A 16,775-nucleotide genomic window follows, 5' to 3' on the forward strand; every position below is an offset into this window, starting at 1 on the left:
ACCTTGTATTTTAATTTTATCATATGTGCATTGATCTTTGAATTCTGAATTTAACATTGGGGTCATTTTGTCCCCTTATTTATTGATTGATTTTTTTTTATGTTTTTTTTATTTTTTTTATTTTTTTATTTTTTTTAAATAAATAAATAAAGCTTATCAATGCACATAGATTTTTCATTCTTATATTTTCACATGAGCGGGTATCCAAATTTCCTTTAAATTTTCATGACACATTCCCTTAACAACTTTTGTTCCCACAATTTCCCATACTTAACTAGCACACACAATTCTATCTTAAGCTAACCAAAGATTCAATTTGGGATATGCAATTGTTTTTCAGCTTAAGGTTAGTAATGTGGTGAAATATAGAACAAATGTGGTTTTAAAAGCTCAAAGTGGTTAACAAGGGTAATTGAAAAGGGTAGGCTTGATTTGGATAAGTGAGTTTAAACAAATAATGGCCTCAATCATGTGCAAGCATGTAAATATAATAAATATTGGACATATAAGATAAAACAAAATGTAGATTACAATCATAGAGAAGTAAACACACAAGAATAAAATAATTATGGTTAAATAATGTAACCATACATAAAGGCTCAAATCTTTCACAGGTTGTGTGTTCTTTAGCTCAAACATCATGTTCCAAATACAACTCAAGCAGATTTATCATAAAAATTTTGAAAAATTAGTGAAATTTTGTTCCAAAGATAGATTTTTAAAAGAAACTTATTGTCTTTTCAATCAAGTAGAACATGCATGCAACTATCCTAACCTATGCAATTTATTCTATTCTATAAAAGAAAGAAAAATCTAACTAAAATATCCTAATTATTGGTGTCAGAGAAGAGAATTTACCTCCGGAAGTCAGGTACTGACCGACCTCCCCACACTTAAGGCTTTGCACTGTCCTCGGTGCCGTCTGTCAGGAACAGGGGTGGGCTGGTAGTAGTATCTCCACAGTCGGGATCATCATGGCTCCCGGTGCTGGTAAAAGAAGTGGAGTCCGGGGTGTCTGAGTCGATGAAGCATCCCTTGAGTAGCTCCTTGAGGTGTTTGAATCGGCGCTCGTTACGGCGCTCTCTCATCTTTGCTTTCTGTTCATGCCGATCCAACTTTTCAAGTATCTGCTGGAGCAATTTTTCAGTGGCAGATGCTTGTGTTGTTGAAGAAGGAATATCTTCAACCGGCTCAGGAGGCTGGCTTGTAGTGGCTGCTGAAAGTCTGAGGTATTTCCCGTTAGGGACATATTGATCATCCCGTGGAAGCATGGCTTTAGTGTCCCCAGCTCTGCAGGAGACTCCGGCTGCTGAGATAAGAGTTGAAACCAAGGCGGGGAAGGGTAAGTTGCTCGCGATTTGTACATGCTCCATAGCATGCCAGATGTGTCTTGAGAGATCCAGAGGTTGGTCTGTAAGGATGCACCATAGTAGAACAGCCATGTCCGCAGTGAAGGAGGACTCATGAGTGCTCGGGAAGACGTAATGGGACATGATCTGTGCCCATACGCGAGCCTCCAAAGTAAGTGCAGAAGCCAAGATTCCCTTAGGGCAGTTGCGGTGGTATCCGTAGATCCAACGGCTGCCAGGTAAAGCAATGACTCTGAGAACAGAGTCCCAGTCAAATTGGTATCGCTGGCGCTGAAGGGTGGCTTCTTGAAAAGCGTCCATTCCTGCTGGAATAGGGGGAAGACTCAGAACTTGCTGAATGGCCTCTTCTGTAATGGGGACTTGCTTCTGCTGGACATAAACAGACTGCAGGGTTAGTATGTAGAAGTTGGAGTAGAACTCAACTACCCAAGAAAGATTGACCTGCCTTGGCTGTCTCTGTAGGAAACCCCATTGTCTTCGCTCAATTTGTGGCTCAACAAAGGTGGCAATATTGGGCGGGAGGATGAGAAGGTATTCATTGTTATAGTTCCTTTATGCTAGGATAGGAAACATCTGCTCATAGTAGCGATTGGGAAATCGCGCAGTGTCCTTTGCTGGAAAGGCTTTCTCTTTGTCGTCAACCTTTATTATCCTCTTAACTCTTTTTGTTGAGGGCTTGACTGCGGTTGAAGAAGGCTCTGCCACTAATGCTCTTTTAGTTCCTCTTCTTGCTGGTGGTTTGGAAGTAGCTTTCTCTTTTCCTTTCTTGGTGGCCATCCTGAAAGAAGGGAAGAGAAAGGAAATTAAATTCAAAGAGATAGAGCAAGGAAGAGGGTATTGTAAGTGATAGTCAATGCACAATAAAGATAAATGGCATGAACACATGGTCCGGATTACATGTGAAAAGCTCATCAATGGAAATATAGCAAGTGCATGTAGGACAATGGAATGCAAGAGGTTTATTAGCATGCAGGCAAAGGCATGAGTAGCGTATATCAAACATTCAATGTCCAAGTTAGGTTACTATTTGTAACAAACTAACTATCACGTTTGTATTGACAATTAAATTTAATTAATAAAATATGAAAGGGAATTTGTGAAAAGTAAGCATTGCAGAGTAGAGTAAAGTAATGTAGAAAAGTACATAGTGCTATATGGGCTTTTTCACAAACACATGGCATGCATGTTAAACGAGATATAAAAAAATATGAAATTGAACATGCAAGCAATCCCTTAAATAGGAGAAAAATAATTGTCAAACAATTTGCAATAATCCACAAGCATATAATGAGGAATGATGACTCAAAAGGTTTCTAACACCATGTAAAAGGAAAAGAAGAAGAAAGAAAAATAAAGAGTTGAAAAAAAAGAAAAGAAAAAGAAAATAATAATATATATACATAAGATAATAAAAATGAGAGAAAAGAGAAGAAGGAAGAAGAAGGTAAAAGCTTGTGAATGGTGGTGAGAGAGATAGAGAGTGAAAGGTGGGGTAGAAGGGGAAAGGGAGAAAGAAGAAAGAAGGGGGGAAAAGAAAAAGTAGGGTTTGGAGGAGAGAAAGATAAGATAATTTGGCTTATTGGGTTGAGCTGTGCGGCACATGTGACGCGGCCGCGGACGGCACGCGTTCGCGTAGATGCGCGTCAGGAAGGGGGACGCGATCGCGTGACCTACGTTGTGCTACTGGCGCGAGTGCAGCCTCGCTCCAGCACAACTCTCTGTTCAATATAATTCAATTGCCAAATTAAGGTGACGTGATCGCGTGGGTCAAGCGATCGCGTGACTGTGCATCAGAAATTATGTGACGCGGCCGCGTCGGCGACGCGGTCGCATGACAAGGATTGTGCTTCCACCACCAATCCAGCACCACTCTCGCACAATATAGCATTGTGCACCCTTTTACATCGAAAAAGCAGGGCACGCGGTCGCGTGGGAGGCCACGATTTCCATGCGACGCGGTCGCGTCAGCGACGCGGCCGCGTGGAGTAAATTGTGCCTTTGGCACGACTCCAGCGCTGCTCCTGCGTAACTTTCTATTCATTTTATTTTTCTTCACTCCCCCTGCCACGCGGACGCGTCGCTTGTGCGATCGCGTCGCGCGGCGAAAATTTTTTTTTTTTAAAAAAAGATAAAGACATGTAATTGAAAAAGCACGAAAGCACTAATAAAGAGAAGAGTTATTTAAAGAAGAAAAACTAAAAGTGACGAAAAGAACGATCATACCGCGGTGGGTTGTCTCCCACCAAGCACTTTGCTTTAACGTCCGTAAGTTGGACGCTCCATTAGCTCAATCTGTTGCTATGTGGGGATCTTCCAGGCGGAAGATCTCAAGCTCCTTGCTCTTCTGCACCTTCTCACCATGGTATAGCTTCAGGCGGTGTCCATTAACCTTAATAAGTTCAGAACTGGAAGGATGGCTTAGGTGATAAACTCCGTACGGTTCAGCCTTCTCTATTCTGTATGGACCTTCCCATTTTGATCTCAACTTACCGGGCATGAGCCTCAGTCGAGATTTGTAAAGGAGAACAAAATCTCCAGGTTGGAACTCTCTCTTCTTGATGTTTTGATCATGCACAGCTTTCATCTTTTCCATGTATATTCTGGAGTTCTCATAAGCTTCTAGGCGAAGGTTTTCCAGTTCCTGCAGTTGTAACTTTCTTTCAGCTCCAGCATCCTCAATCCCCATGTTGCACTCTTTAACTGCCCAGAAGGCTTTGTGTTTGATTTCAACTGGGAGATGACAAGCTTTTCCATAAACTAAGCGGAAGGGACTCATCCAAATGGGTGTCTTGTATGCTATTCTATATACCCACAGTGCATCTTGTAGTCTGGTGCTCCAGTCTTTTCTGTGAGGCTTTACTATCTTTTGCAAGATACGTTTAATTTCTCTGTTTGACACCTCGGCTTGCCCATTAGTTTGGGGATGATAAGCTGTTGCAACTTTATGGATTATCCCATGCTTCTTCATCAATCCTGTTAGTCTCCTGTTACAAAAATGGGTGCCTTGATCGCTCACGATCGCTCGTGGTGATCCAAAGCGGCATATAATATGGTTTCTCACAAAAGAAACAACAGTGTTAGCATCATCAGTGCGGGTAGGAATTGCTTCCACCCATTTGGAAACATAATCTACAGCTAACAATATATAAAAATATCCACTAGAATTTGGAAATGGACCCATGAAGTCAATGGCCCAAACATCATAAATTTCACAGAAAAGCATATATTGTTGAGGCATCTCATCCCTCTTGGATATGTTACCAAATTTCTAGCATGGGTGACAAGATTTATAAAACTCAGTAGCATCTCTAAAAAGAGTAGGCCACCAGAATCCACAGTCTAATATTTTTCTAGCTGTTCGTTGAGGGCCAAAATGTCCTCCACTTTCAGATGAGTGACAGGCCTCTAAAATGGACTGGAATTCTGATTGAAGTACACAACGTCTAATTATCTGGTCAGCGCCACATCTCCATAAATATGGGTCATCCCATATATAATATTTAGACTCGCTTTTCAGCTTGTCTCTTTGATGTTTAGAAAAATGTGGAGGAAATGTGCGGCTAACTAAATAATTAGCAACAGGTGCATACTAAAGGGACTACCTCAGATACTGCTTGCAGGTTGTCAAAAGAAAAATTACCATCTATAGGAGTAGAATCATCCTTAATATGTTCAAGGCGACTCAAGTGGTCTGCAACTAAATTTTGATTACCACTCCTATCCTTGATTTCTAAATCAAATTCTTGTAACAGCAGTATCCAACGTATAAGTCTTGGTTTGGATTCCTTTTTAGCCAATAGATACTTTAGAGCTGCATGGTCTGAATACACTACTACTCTAGTACCAAGTAAATAGGCCCGAAATTTATCCAGAGCAAAAACAATAGCAAGTAGCTCTTTCTCAGTAGTAGTATAATTGGACTGGGCAGTGTCTAAAGTCTTAGACGCATAGGCAATAACAAAAGGATTCTTACCTTCACGCTGAGCCAGTGCTGCTCCTACCGCATGGTTGGAAGCATCGCACATGATTTCAAATGGCTGGCTCCAATCGGGTCCTCTCACAATTGGAGCTTGAGTTAGAGCAGTCTTTAGCTTATCAAATGCTTGTTTGCAATCCTCACTGAACTCAAACTCAATATCCTTTTGTAGTAATCTGGATAAGGGAAGTGCCACCTTACTAAAATCCTTAATAAATCTCCTGTAGAAACCTGCATGGCCAAGGAACGAACGGACTTCCCTCACAAAAGAGGGGTAAGGTAGACTAGAAATAACATTCACCTTTGCTGGGTCTACAGAAATGCCATTATTAGATACCACATGTCCCAATACAATCCCTTGCTTTACCATAAAGTGGCATTTTTCGAAATTCAATACAAGGTTTGTATTAATACATCTATCTAATACTCTAGATAATTCATCTAAGCAAAAGTTAAAAGAATCACCATAAACGCTAAAATCGTCCATAAAAACTTCCATACAGTCCTCAATAAGATCAGAGAAAAGACTCATCATGCACCTTTGGAAAGTAGCTGGTGCATTGCACAAGCCAAAGGGCATTCTCTTATAAGCATAGGTCCCAAAAGGACATATAAAAGTAGTCTTTTCCTGATCCTCAGGAGCTATATGAATCTAGAAATAACCTGTGTAACCATCTAAAAAGCAATAATGTGATTTACCTGACAGGCGATCCAGCATTTGATCAATGAATGGAAGTGGATAGTGATCCTTACGAGTAGCTTGGTTGAGACGCCTGTAATCAATGCAGACTCTCCAAGCATTCTGAACTCTAGTTGCTATGAGCTCTCCATGCTCATTTTTCACTGTAGTGACTCCGGACTTCTTGGGCACCACTTGCACTGGGCTTACCCATTCACTGTCTGAAATGGGATATATGATACCGGCCTCCAATAGTCTGGTCACTTCCTTTTTGACAACTTCCAAGATGGTAGGATTCAATCTTCTTTGTGGTTGACGGACAGGTCTTGCTCCCTCTTCTAAAAATATTCTGTGCTCGCATATTTGAGGGTTGATTCCCACTATGTCTGCCAAACTCCACCCTATTGCCTTCTTATGCTTCCTCAACACATCAAGTAGCTGTTCTTCTTGTTGAGAAGTTAGTTCTCTTGCAATAATAACCGGAAGCTTCTGCTCATCCTCAAGGTAAGCATATTTGAGATGTGGAGGGAGAGGTTTCAATTCTAACTTTTGATCATGGACAGGCTCTGGGTTATCTGGGGCTTGTGAAAATGGTGAAGTGTCCTTATTGTCAGTTAAGAGGGTCCCCACACTTGGACCTTGTCTAGTGTGCCTCTCTTCAAACTCTTCCTTTTGAACTTCAGCCACACTTTCGTCTATGACATCACACTGGAAGATAGAACGATCTTCTGGGGGGTTGTCAATGACTCCATTCAGATTGAAGATTACTATGCGGCCATCTATTTCAAAGGAGTATGTCCCTGAAAAAGCATCCAATTTGAATTTTGATGTCTTCAGGAACGGTCTTCCAAGTAGGATTGATGATGGTTTATCTGAATCATTATGGGGCATCTCCAAGATATAAAAATCAGTGGGAAATGTGAGCCTTTTAATGTTCACCAAAACATCTTCAGCAACTCCAGCAACTGTAATAATGCTTTTATCTGCTAACACAAAACGAGCTGCCGACCTTTTTAAAGGAGGGAGCCTTAAAACATCATATATAGACAAAGGCATTATACTGACACATGCTCCTAAATCACACATGCAATCATAAATTACTACACCACCAATAGTACAACTAACTATGTAAGGACCTGGATCACTACATTTTTCAGGTAATCCTCCCATTAAAGCAGATATAGAACTACCTAAAGGAATAGTTTCTAATTCATTAATTTTATCTTTATGGATACATAAGTCTTTTAGAAACTTTGCATATTTAGGTACTTGCTGAATAACATCAAAAAGGGGAACAGTTACCTCAACCTTTTTGAATATTTCTACCATTTTAGGATCAGGTTCCAGCTGCTTCCTAGGCTTCCTTGCAAGTTGTGGAAATGGAATGGGAGTAGTGTTTTCTGTGGTGCCTGCACCTTTTTGTGCTTCTTCCTGTGGTTGAGCTATCTCTTCTTCAGCTATGCCCTGTATATCCTCTTCCTCTTCAACATCTTCGATTTCTACCACCTCTTCAGCTGAGGCGTATTCTGGTGAGCTTGGTTCCTCCTGATTCCTCTCCTGCAGTGTGGTCCCGGACCTTAGGGTGATGGCATTAATGCCTCCCTTTGGATTGGGTAATGGTTGAGAGGGGATTCCAGTGGTGCTTGAAGGTTGGTTACTGGAATTTTGTGCTGAACTAAGTTGTGTCATAAAAGCTTGCAGAGTAGAGGTGAAACCATTCAGACTGGCGTTAATACTGTTCACGATGGTATTTTCCATGGCCAGTTGTCTTTTCTCAAGAGCTTGTAATAATTCTTCATTAGAAGATACAGAAGAATGAGTAAATTGAGAGGTTTGCTGCTGATTGTTCGGTGGTCTTTGGTTTTGCCTCAGGTGAGGTGCTCGGTAAGGTTGATTTTGCTGCCTGTTGTTGTAATTATTCCACCTCTGATTTCCCTGATTATCTCTGCCTCCCCTATTATTGTTGTCCCTCCAATTCTGGTTTGAATTATCCTGCCATCCATGGTTATTATTTCCACTTTGATTGTACCCTTGGTTGGGGCGGTCATAGAAGTTGTGAGTGGATGCCACCATGTTATCTTCTTGTTGGAGCTGCGGGCATTCATCAGTGTAATGGCTGTAATCAGCACAAATTTCACAAATTCTTTGTGGGACTAGTTGTTGGTTTTACTGCAGTTGAGTTTGCTGAGCTTGTTGATTTAACTGCATTTGCTTCAGCAGGTTGGTCATTTCACAGATGCTTCGATTTAGAGTAGCAGTCTCTATGCCAGAAGATACCTCTGTAACGGCCCTTGAACGGCCTTGCTTCTGTCTGTGGTTCCGAGTAGATTCAGCTAAATCACTAATCAATTGCCAAGCTTCATCAGTGGTCTTGTACTTCTTCAAAGACCCATTGCTGGCACTTTCCAATGTGGTCTTATCTTGGGGCCTCATATCTTGTGTGACATAGCTGAGTAGCACGATCTTGTCAATCATGTGGTGGGGGCATGCTTCTAGAAGATTATTGAAGCGCTTCCAGTATTCAAAGAGAGTCTCATTGTCATCCTGAACAATTGTAGAGATATCCTTCCTCAGTTTATCAGTAACTTCAGATGGGAAGAATTTCTCCAGGAACTCCTTTCTGAGTGTATCCCAGTAGGATACGTTTGCTAGAGGTTGAGTGTAGTACCACTCTCTTGCTTTTCCCTCAAGAGAGAACGGAAAAGCTTTTAGCAGAATTGAAGTTTCATCAGCGCCATCACGGCTGACAGTAGAACAGGCTGCCTGGAAATCTCTCAAGTGCTTGATAGGCTCTTGAGCAGGTAGGCCATGAAACTTCGGCATCAAATTTAGCAGTGCGGTCTTTATTTCAAAATCCGTAGCTACCGCTGGATGATGCGCTTGAAACGGTTGCAGTGTAAAATCAGGAGCTCCTTCCTCCTGAATGGTAATTCTTCTAGCTGCCATGTTTTCTGCACGTAAAACAACCGATCAGTAGAACGGGGGCTGGTTTCCTCTTCAGATTCAGTTTCAGATCCGCCCTTAGAGCGGACTAACCTACGCTGTTCTTGCCTTATTCGTGAAATTGTTCTTTCAATTTCAGGATCGAATGTTAGCAAGTGCGGACCAGGAAGTGAACGTGTCATTTGACAGAAGAAACACGCAGCTCATAGTAGCAAAATTAAATAAAATGCAAATAAATAAATTCTAATTAATAAAATAAGCACTCTATTGCAACTCCCCGGCAACGGCGCCAAAAATTGATGGAGATGCAGAAGCTGGTGAATTAAAAATTTATTAAATTGGTTACGTTGCAAGTATAGTTCTTAACTCACCGAAAATCTGCCTATCAATTTAGAAATATGTCACTGAAAGTTTAAATTAAAATTACTGGGAGTTTTAAGTCCCAGGTCGTCTCCCAACGAGTTGCAGAAAAGTGTGCTGTATTATTAATCAGATATTCCAAAAAGAGTTGAGCTAAGTAAATTGGGATTTAAATTGAGGAATTTTAAATAATAAAAATGAAAGGCCTTGACTGGGAATTGATTGGTTAGAATCTCTATCATTGATGGTGTGATTGTAAGATTAATTTATAATTAATAGTTGTTCTGTTTGGTTATCCCTTACTAGGTAAGAGAAAGTCAAACAAGTGGAAATGCCAGATCTGTTCACAAGTTGCAACCCACTTAGTTTAAAGGGATTGGCGTCGGTGACAGGATAGCAATCCAACATTTAACCCAATTACAAATTTTTCTTTCAATCCTTCCAACTCAAGAGTTCCCTTTAATCAACTCCCCATCAAGTAATGAAGCTACTCACGCATTGTAAATAAAGAATCCATGGCACATGAAAGGGAATTAAAAGAAGACATGATTATTGGAATGGAAATTAAATTAAAAAGAAATAATCCTTGCATTAATTAATGATAAAAGTATCTGAATGACAAAATTGAACATAACAAAGAACATGGAAGAATAAAACCAAGTTAAGAGAACAAACTAGAGTGATGAAGTCTTGATGAGGAAAATAACTCTTCTCAATGTTCCAATGCTAAGATCAATTGAAAATTAAAATTCTAAAAACTAGAGAGAAAAACCTAAGAGAGTGAAAAACTAGATCTAAAACTACTCAATGAATGTCTCTCTTGTTTCTGCATATTCTCTGACTCTAGTCTGCTGTTCCGGGCCAAAAACTGGGCCGAAATAGGATCCAAAGTCGCTGGTTTCAGATTCTGCAGTTTATGCAGATTGCGCATGTCACGCGATCGCGTCGTCCATGTGAACGCGTCGCTGGCGCTTTTCCTCTTCACGCGTTTGTGTCGTCCACGCTACCGCGTTGCTTGTGCTTTCCAATCCGCGCGGCCGCGCAAGCCATGTGGCCGCGTCACTGCGATTTGCGCTCTTTCGCGCGGTCACGTGTGCCATGCGACCGCGTCACTTTTCGCTGGTTATCTCCTCAAATTCTTGTGTTCCTTCCATTTTTGCTAGCTTCCTCTCCAATCTCCGTCTCATTCATGCCCTATGAATCCTGAAACACTTGACACACAGATTACGACATCGAATGGAATAAAGGAGAATTGAAATTAAATAATTAAAGTCTCTAGGAAGCAATTTTCAAACATGTAATAAATTCAGGAAGGAAATCTAAATGCATGCTAAATTGATGAATAAGTGGGTAAGGATCACGACAAAACCACACAATTAAACACAATATAAACTATAAAATAGTGGTTTATCAACCTCCCCATACTTAAACATTAGCATGTCCTCATGCTAAATTGAAGGAGACAAGGAAATAAGTATGAACATGCAGAAACTCATGAAATGCAATGCAATCCTACATATATAAATAAATGCAACTATATGATTATTATCCACTTGATCAAAAGTAAATAAGCCCTTCAAAACAATTACAAATCAAATTCCACTAATTCTATCATCATGTAATAAAACTGATAAAAGTGCAAGAAGATAGCTTATGAAGGCCGGAAACATGAAAATTCAAGCATTGAACCCTCACTGATAAAGTATGTATGCTCTAATCTCTAGTGTATAGGGTAATCACTCTATTCTTCTCTAGTCATGCTTTCTAACTTTTGTTTTTCTCCTAACCAATCAACAACAGTTAATATACCAATGCAATTATCATGAGGTCTTTTCAAGGTTGTAATGGGGCCAAGGTGCAGGTAAGGATATACGTATGGCTAAGTGAGCTTTATAAATTGTGTATAGTGTATAGGGTATAGTGTATAGGGTAACCAAGAAGAGTACCTTAATGGGTGGGCAAACAGTAGTCATGACTAAGGAGTTCAATGCCCTCATCCAAAAGGATTTGCCCACAAAGAAGAAAGATCTAGGGAGTTTTCACATCCCTTGTACTATAGGGGATACAATGATTGATAGAGGGTTTTGTGATCTTAGAGCAAGCATAAATCTAATCCCCTTGTCTCTCATGAGGAAATTGTAAATCAATGAGTTGAAACCCACAATTGGCTGACAAGACCCAGAAACAAGCAATAGGAGTGGTTAAAAATGTACTGGTGAAGGTAGGAAGGTACTTCCTCCCTACAGATTTTGTTATTCTTGAGATAAAAGAGAGCTATCTTCATCCAATCATTCTGGGAAGACCATTCTTGGCTACAGCCAGAGCACTCATAGATGTTGAGCAAGGGGAGTTGATATTAAGAATACATGATGAACAGCTTACCTTTCATGTCTTCAAGCCTACACATGAATCTGAACAAGAGAACAAAGACTTAAAGGATGATCACAAGGAAGTATTCTTGGGTGAAACAAGCAATGAATCACAAGCAGATCCTCTGAAGAACCCCGTTGTGGAAAAACAAGAAGTTTAAGAGAAACAATCAACAAGGATCCTCCGAACACAGGAATCACCAAAATACCACTTGAAGGAGAGAAACGAATTGGGAAAAAGGTACCAAGGAGATGAAAAAACAAAAAGATCCCTACAGAGGGCTTTTCCCCAGGGGATCAAGTGATATCAATCCACCACCCACTAATCCCACCTCATCTTCCTACCATCGTATCATTGGAGCATGTAGAGATTCTCAAGGAAGCAAGCGGGGTCAGATTCACTGTGAGTGGAGAAGACCTGAGACATTACAACCCTCCCTGGCAGAAGCCAACGGTTAAGCTAATAACGTTAAAGAAGCGCTCCATGGGAGGCAGCCCATGTTTAAGCATTCTATTACTACTTTATTGTCAATAATTAATGGTTTTCTAACATGACTTTAGGCTTTCATGGACAAATTTGACAGCTGCACATAGTGATGAGCGGATAATTTATACGCTTTTTAGCATTATTTTTAGGTAGTTTCTAGTATGTTTTAGTTATTTTTTAGTATATTTTTTATAGTTTTTATGCAAAATTCATATTTCTGGACTTTACTATGAGTTTTTGTGTTTTTCTGTGATTTTAGGTATTTTCTGGCTGAAATTGAGGGTCCTGAGCAAAAATCTGATCCAGAGGCTAAGAAAGGACTACAGATACTATTGGATTCTAACCTCCCTGCACTCAAAGTGGATTTTCTGGAGCTACAGAAGCTCAACTGGCGCGCTCTTAATTGAGTTGGAAAGTAGACATCTCAGACTTTTCAGCAATATATAATAGTTCATACTTTGCCCAAGACTTGATGGCCCAAGCTGGCGTCCAAACGCCCACCAGAGACCATTTTCTGGCGTAAAATACCAGAACCGTCACCAAAGCTGGCGTTAAATGCCCAAACTGGCACCCAAGCTGGCGTTTAACTCCAAGAATGGCATATGCACATGAAAGCGTCAAAGCTCAGCCCAAGCACACACCAAGTGGGCCCCGGAAGTGGATTTTTGCACTATCTACTCCTTTTCTGTAAACCTAGTTTACTAGTTTAGTATAAATAGAACTTTTACTATTGTATTGGGGGTCTTCTTTGGAACCCTTGAGCTTTATGATCATCTTTAGGGAGGCTGGCCATTCGGCCATGCCTAGACCTTTTTCTCTTATATATTTTCAACGGTGGAGTTTCTACACCTCATAAATTAAGATGAGGAGCTCTGCTGTTCCTCATGAATTAATGCAAGTACTATTGTTTTTCCTTCAATTCACGCCTAATTCTTCTCCAAGATATACTCTTGTACTCAATTCAGTTAAGTCAGACTGAAGGGGTGACCCGTGACAATCACCCACTATCTTCAGTACTCGCTTAGCCAAGAGCTGCGTGCTTGACAACCACAAAGCGGTCTACATGATGTTCAACATAGTCATTGGACGCCAGCCGGAGTATACTCTATTGGGTCTCTGATCCACGGATTCACATCGTCTCTCCTGACAACAGAGCATCCGACCCCGTGATTAGGATCTTCATGGTATAGGCTAGAATCAATAGACAGCATTCCTGAGATCCAAAAAGTCTAAACCTTGTCTGTGGTATTCTGAGTAGGATCTGGGAAGGGATGACTGTGAGGAGCTTCAAACTCACGAATGTTGGGCGTAGTGACAGTGTGCAAAAGGATCAATGGATCTTATTCCGACACAAGTGAGAATCGACAGATGATTAGCCCTGCGGTAGCTGTGCCTGGTATTTTTCATCCGAGACGAGAAATCTGACAGTTGATTAGCCGTACAAAGACCGCAGCCGGACCATTTTCACTGAGAGGATCATACGGCTTGCCATGGAAGGGAGCATGCATGATTGGATGAAGACAATAGGAAAGCAGAGGTTCAGAAGCAATAAAGCATCTCCAAATGCTTATCTGAAATTCCCACCAATGAATTACATAAGTATCTCTATGTTATTTTCCGTCTTATCTATCTTTTAATTATCAATACCTTATAACCATTTGGATCCGCCTGACTGAGATTTACAAGATGACCATAGCTTGCTTCAAGCCGTCAATCTCTGTGGGATCGACCCTTACTCACGTAAGGTATTACTAGGACGACCCAGTGCACTTGCTGGTTAGTTGTGCAGAGTTGTGAAAAATATGATCACAATTTCGTGCACCAAGTTTTTGGCGCCGTTGCCGTAGATTGTTCGAGTTTGGTCAACTGACAGTTCATCTTATTGCTTAGATTGGGTAATTTTATTTTATGTTTAAGCTTTTTATTTTTTATTTTCGAAAAATACAAAAAATTTAATAAAATCATAAAAACAAAAAAATATTTTGTGTTTCTTGTTTGAGTCTAGTGTCAAATCCTAAGTTTGGTGTCAATTGCATGTTTTTAATTTTCTTAAAGTTTTCGAAAAAAATATGCATTGTGTTCTTCTGTGATCTTCAAGTTGTTCTTGATGATTTCCTTTGTTCAATCTCATGATTTTCTTGTTTTGTATTTTATGTTATTTTTCATATGCATTTTCAAATTCGTAGTGTCTAAACATTCAAAATTTCTAAGTTTGGTGTCTTGCATATCTTTCTTTTCTTAAAAATTTTTCAAAAAATATGTTCTTGATGTTCATCATGATCTTCAAAGTGTTCTTGGTGTTCATCTTGACATTCAAAGTGTTCTTGCATGCATTACTTGTTCTAATCTTAATTTTTCATGTTTTATGTCATTTTGTTGTTTTTCTCTCTCCTCATAAAAAAAATTCAAAAATATCTCTTTTCAAGTAAACAATACAGAGAAATGAAGATTCAGAACATACAGCAGAGGAATCACAGAGAAAAAACTGGGTGTTTAGAAAAATGCCCAGAAAGGAAGGAATTCTAGTGTTAAACGCCAGCCAGGGTATCTGGCTGGGCGTTAAACGCCCAAAGAGTAGCATTCTGGGCGTTAAACACCAGAATGGATAGCATCCTAGGCGTTTAACGCCAGGATGACACAGGGGAGGTAATTTCGTTTCAAATTCAAATTTTTTCAAATTTTCATGTTTTAATTCATAATTTTAAAATCTTATCTTTCCACATTTTCAAAAATCCTTGCTAACAATTAATGTTTTGATTCAAAAATTTCAAGTTTGTTACTTTCTTGTTAAGAAAGGATCAATCTTTAAATTCTAGAATCATATCTTTTAGTTTCTTGTTAGTCAAGTCATCAATTTTAAAAATCAAATCTTTTTCAATCATATCTTTTTAAAATCATATCTTTTTCAGTCAAATCTTTTTCAATCATATCTTTTTAAATTTTGATTTCAAAATCTTTTCTCTAACTTCTTATCTTTTCAAAATTATTTTCAAATATTTTTCAACTAGTTATTATTTCTAATCTTTTTCAAAACCACCTAACCACTTTTCAACTTCCAATTTTCGAAAATTACTAACCACTTTTTCAAAAATCTTTTTTTATTAACTAATTATTTTAGTTTTTAATTTTCGAAAAACTCTCTCTCTCATCTCTTTCTATTTATTTGCTAACACTTCTCTTCTACTTATAATTCGAACCATCTCTCTCCTTCTGTGTTTGAATTCTTCTTATTCTCTCTCTACCTCATTCCTCTATTCTTCTTTTCTTCTGACACGTCAAGGAATCTCTATACTATGACATAGAGGATTCCACTACTCCCTTTTGTTCTCTTCTTTTTCATATGAGCAAAACAGGGATAAAAATATTCTTGTTGAAGCTGATCCTAAACCTAAAAAAACTCTGAAGAAGAAGCTAAGAGAAGCTAAAGCACAACACTCTGGAGAGGACCTTACAGAGAATTTCAAAATAGAAGCAGACATGGCAGCCGAACCCAACAACAATGCTATAGATGTAAGGAAGATGCTTGGTGACTATACTGCACCAACTTCCAACTTCTATAGAAGAAGCATCTCAATTCCTGCCATTGGAGCAAACAACTTTGAGTTTAAGCCTCAATTAGTTTCTCTAATGCAGCAGAATTGCAAGTTTCATGGACTTCCGTCGGAAGATCTTCATCAGTTATTAGCTGAATTCTTGCAAATCTATGATACTGTTAAGACCAATGGGGTTGATCCTGAGATCTACAGACTTATGCTTTTCCCCTTTGCTGTAAGAGACAGAGCTAGAATATGGTTGGACTCACAACCTAGAGAAAGCCTAAACTCTTGGGATAAGTTGGTCAATGCTTTCTTGACCAAATTCTTTCCACCTCAAAAGATGAGCAAGCTTAGAGTGGAAGTCCAAACCTTCAAACAGAAGGAAGGTGAATCCCTCTATGAAGCTTGGGAAAGATACAAGCAATTAACCAAAAGGTGTCCTTCTGACATGCTTTCAGAATGGAGCATCATATGTATATTCTATGATGGTTTGTCTGAATTGTCCAAGATGTCATTGGACCATTCTGCTGGTGGATCTCTTCATCTGAAAACCCCTGCAGAAGCCCAGGAACTCATTGAGATGGTTGCAAATAACCAGTTCATGTACACTTCTGAAAGAAATCCTGTGAATAATGGGATGACTCAGAAGAAAAGAGTTCTTGAGATTGATACTCTAAATGCCATATTAGCTCAGAACAAAATATTGACTCAGTAAGTCAATATGATTTCTCAGAATCTGACTGGATTGCAAGCTGCATCTGGCAGTGCGAAAGAAGCCTCCTCTGAAGGAGAAGCTTATGACTATGAGAATCCTGCAATGGAAGAGGTGAATTACATGGGGGAATCCTATGGAAACACCTATAATCCTTCATGGAGGAATCATCCAAATTTCTCAGGGAAGGATCAACAGAAGCCTTAACAAGGCTTCAATAACAATAATGGTAGGAGAAATATGTTTGGCAATAGCAAACCTTTTCCATCATATTCTTAGCAACAGACAGAGAATTCTGAGCAGAGCCTCTCTGGCCTAGCAAACATAGTTTCTGATCTATCTA

The 16,775-nt window shown here is 39.5% G+C and overlaps 1 protein-coding gene and 1 non-coding gene across 2 annotated transcripts; both read right to left on the reverse strand.

Annotated features, from left to right (window-relative positions):
* Window positions 1-3,657: 3,657 nt before the first annotated feature.
* Window positions 3,658-4,056, reverse strand: LOC130983082 (uncharacterized). Its single transcript, XM_057907265.1, has one exon. It carries the CDS (start codon window positions 4,054-4,056, stop codon window positions 3,658-3,660), a length of 399 nt encoding a protein of 132 aa, XP_057763248.1.
* A 12,010-nt stretch (window positions 4,057-16,066) lies between these two features.
* On the reverse strand, window positions 16,067-16,174 carry LOC130955013 (small nucleolar RNA R71). The gene has a single exon (XR_009076563.1). It is a non-coding gene; the product is annotated as a small nucleolar RNA R71 (small nucleolar RNA).
* Window positions 16,175-16,775: the final 601 nt, after the last annotated feature.

The sequence above is a fragment of the Arachis stenosperma genome, chromosome 1 (genome assembly GCF_014773155.1).
Source record: "Arachis stenosperma cultivar V10309 chromosome 1, arast.V10309.gnm1.PFL2, whole genome shotgun sequence".
NCBI lineage: Eukaryota > Viridiplantae > Streptophyta > Magnoliopsida > Fabales > Fabaceae > Arachis > Arachis stenosperma.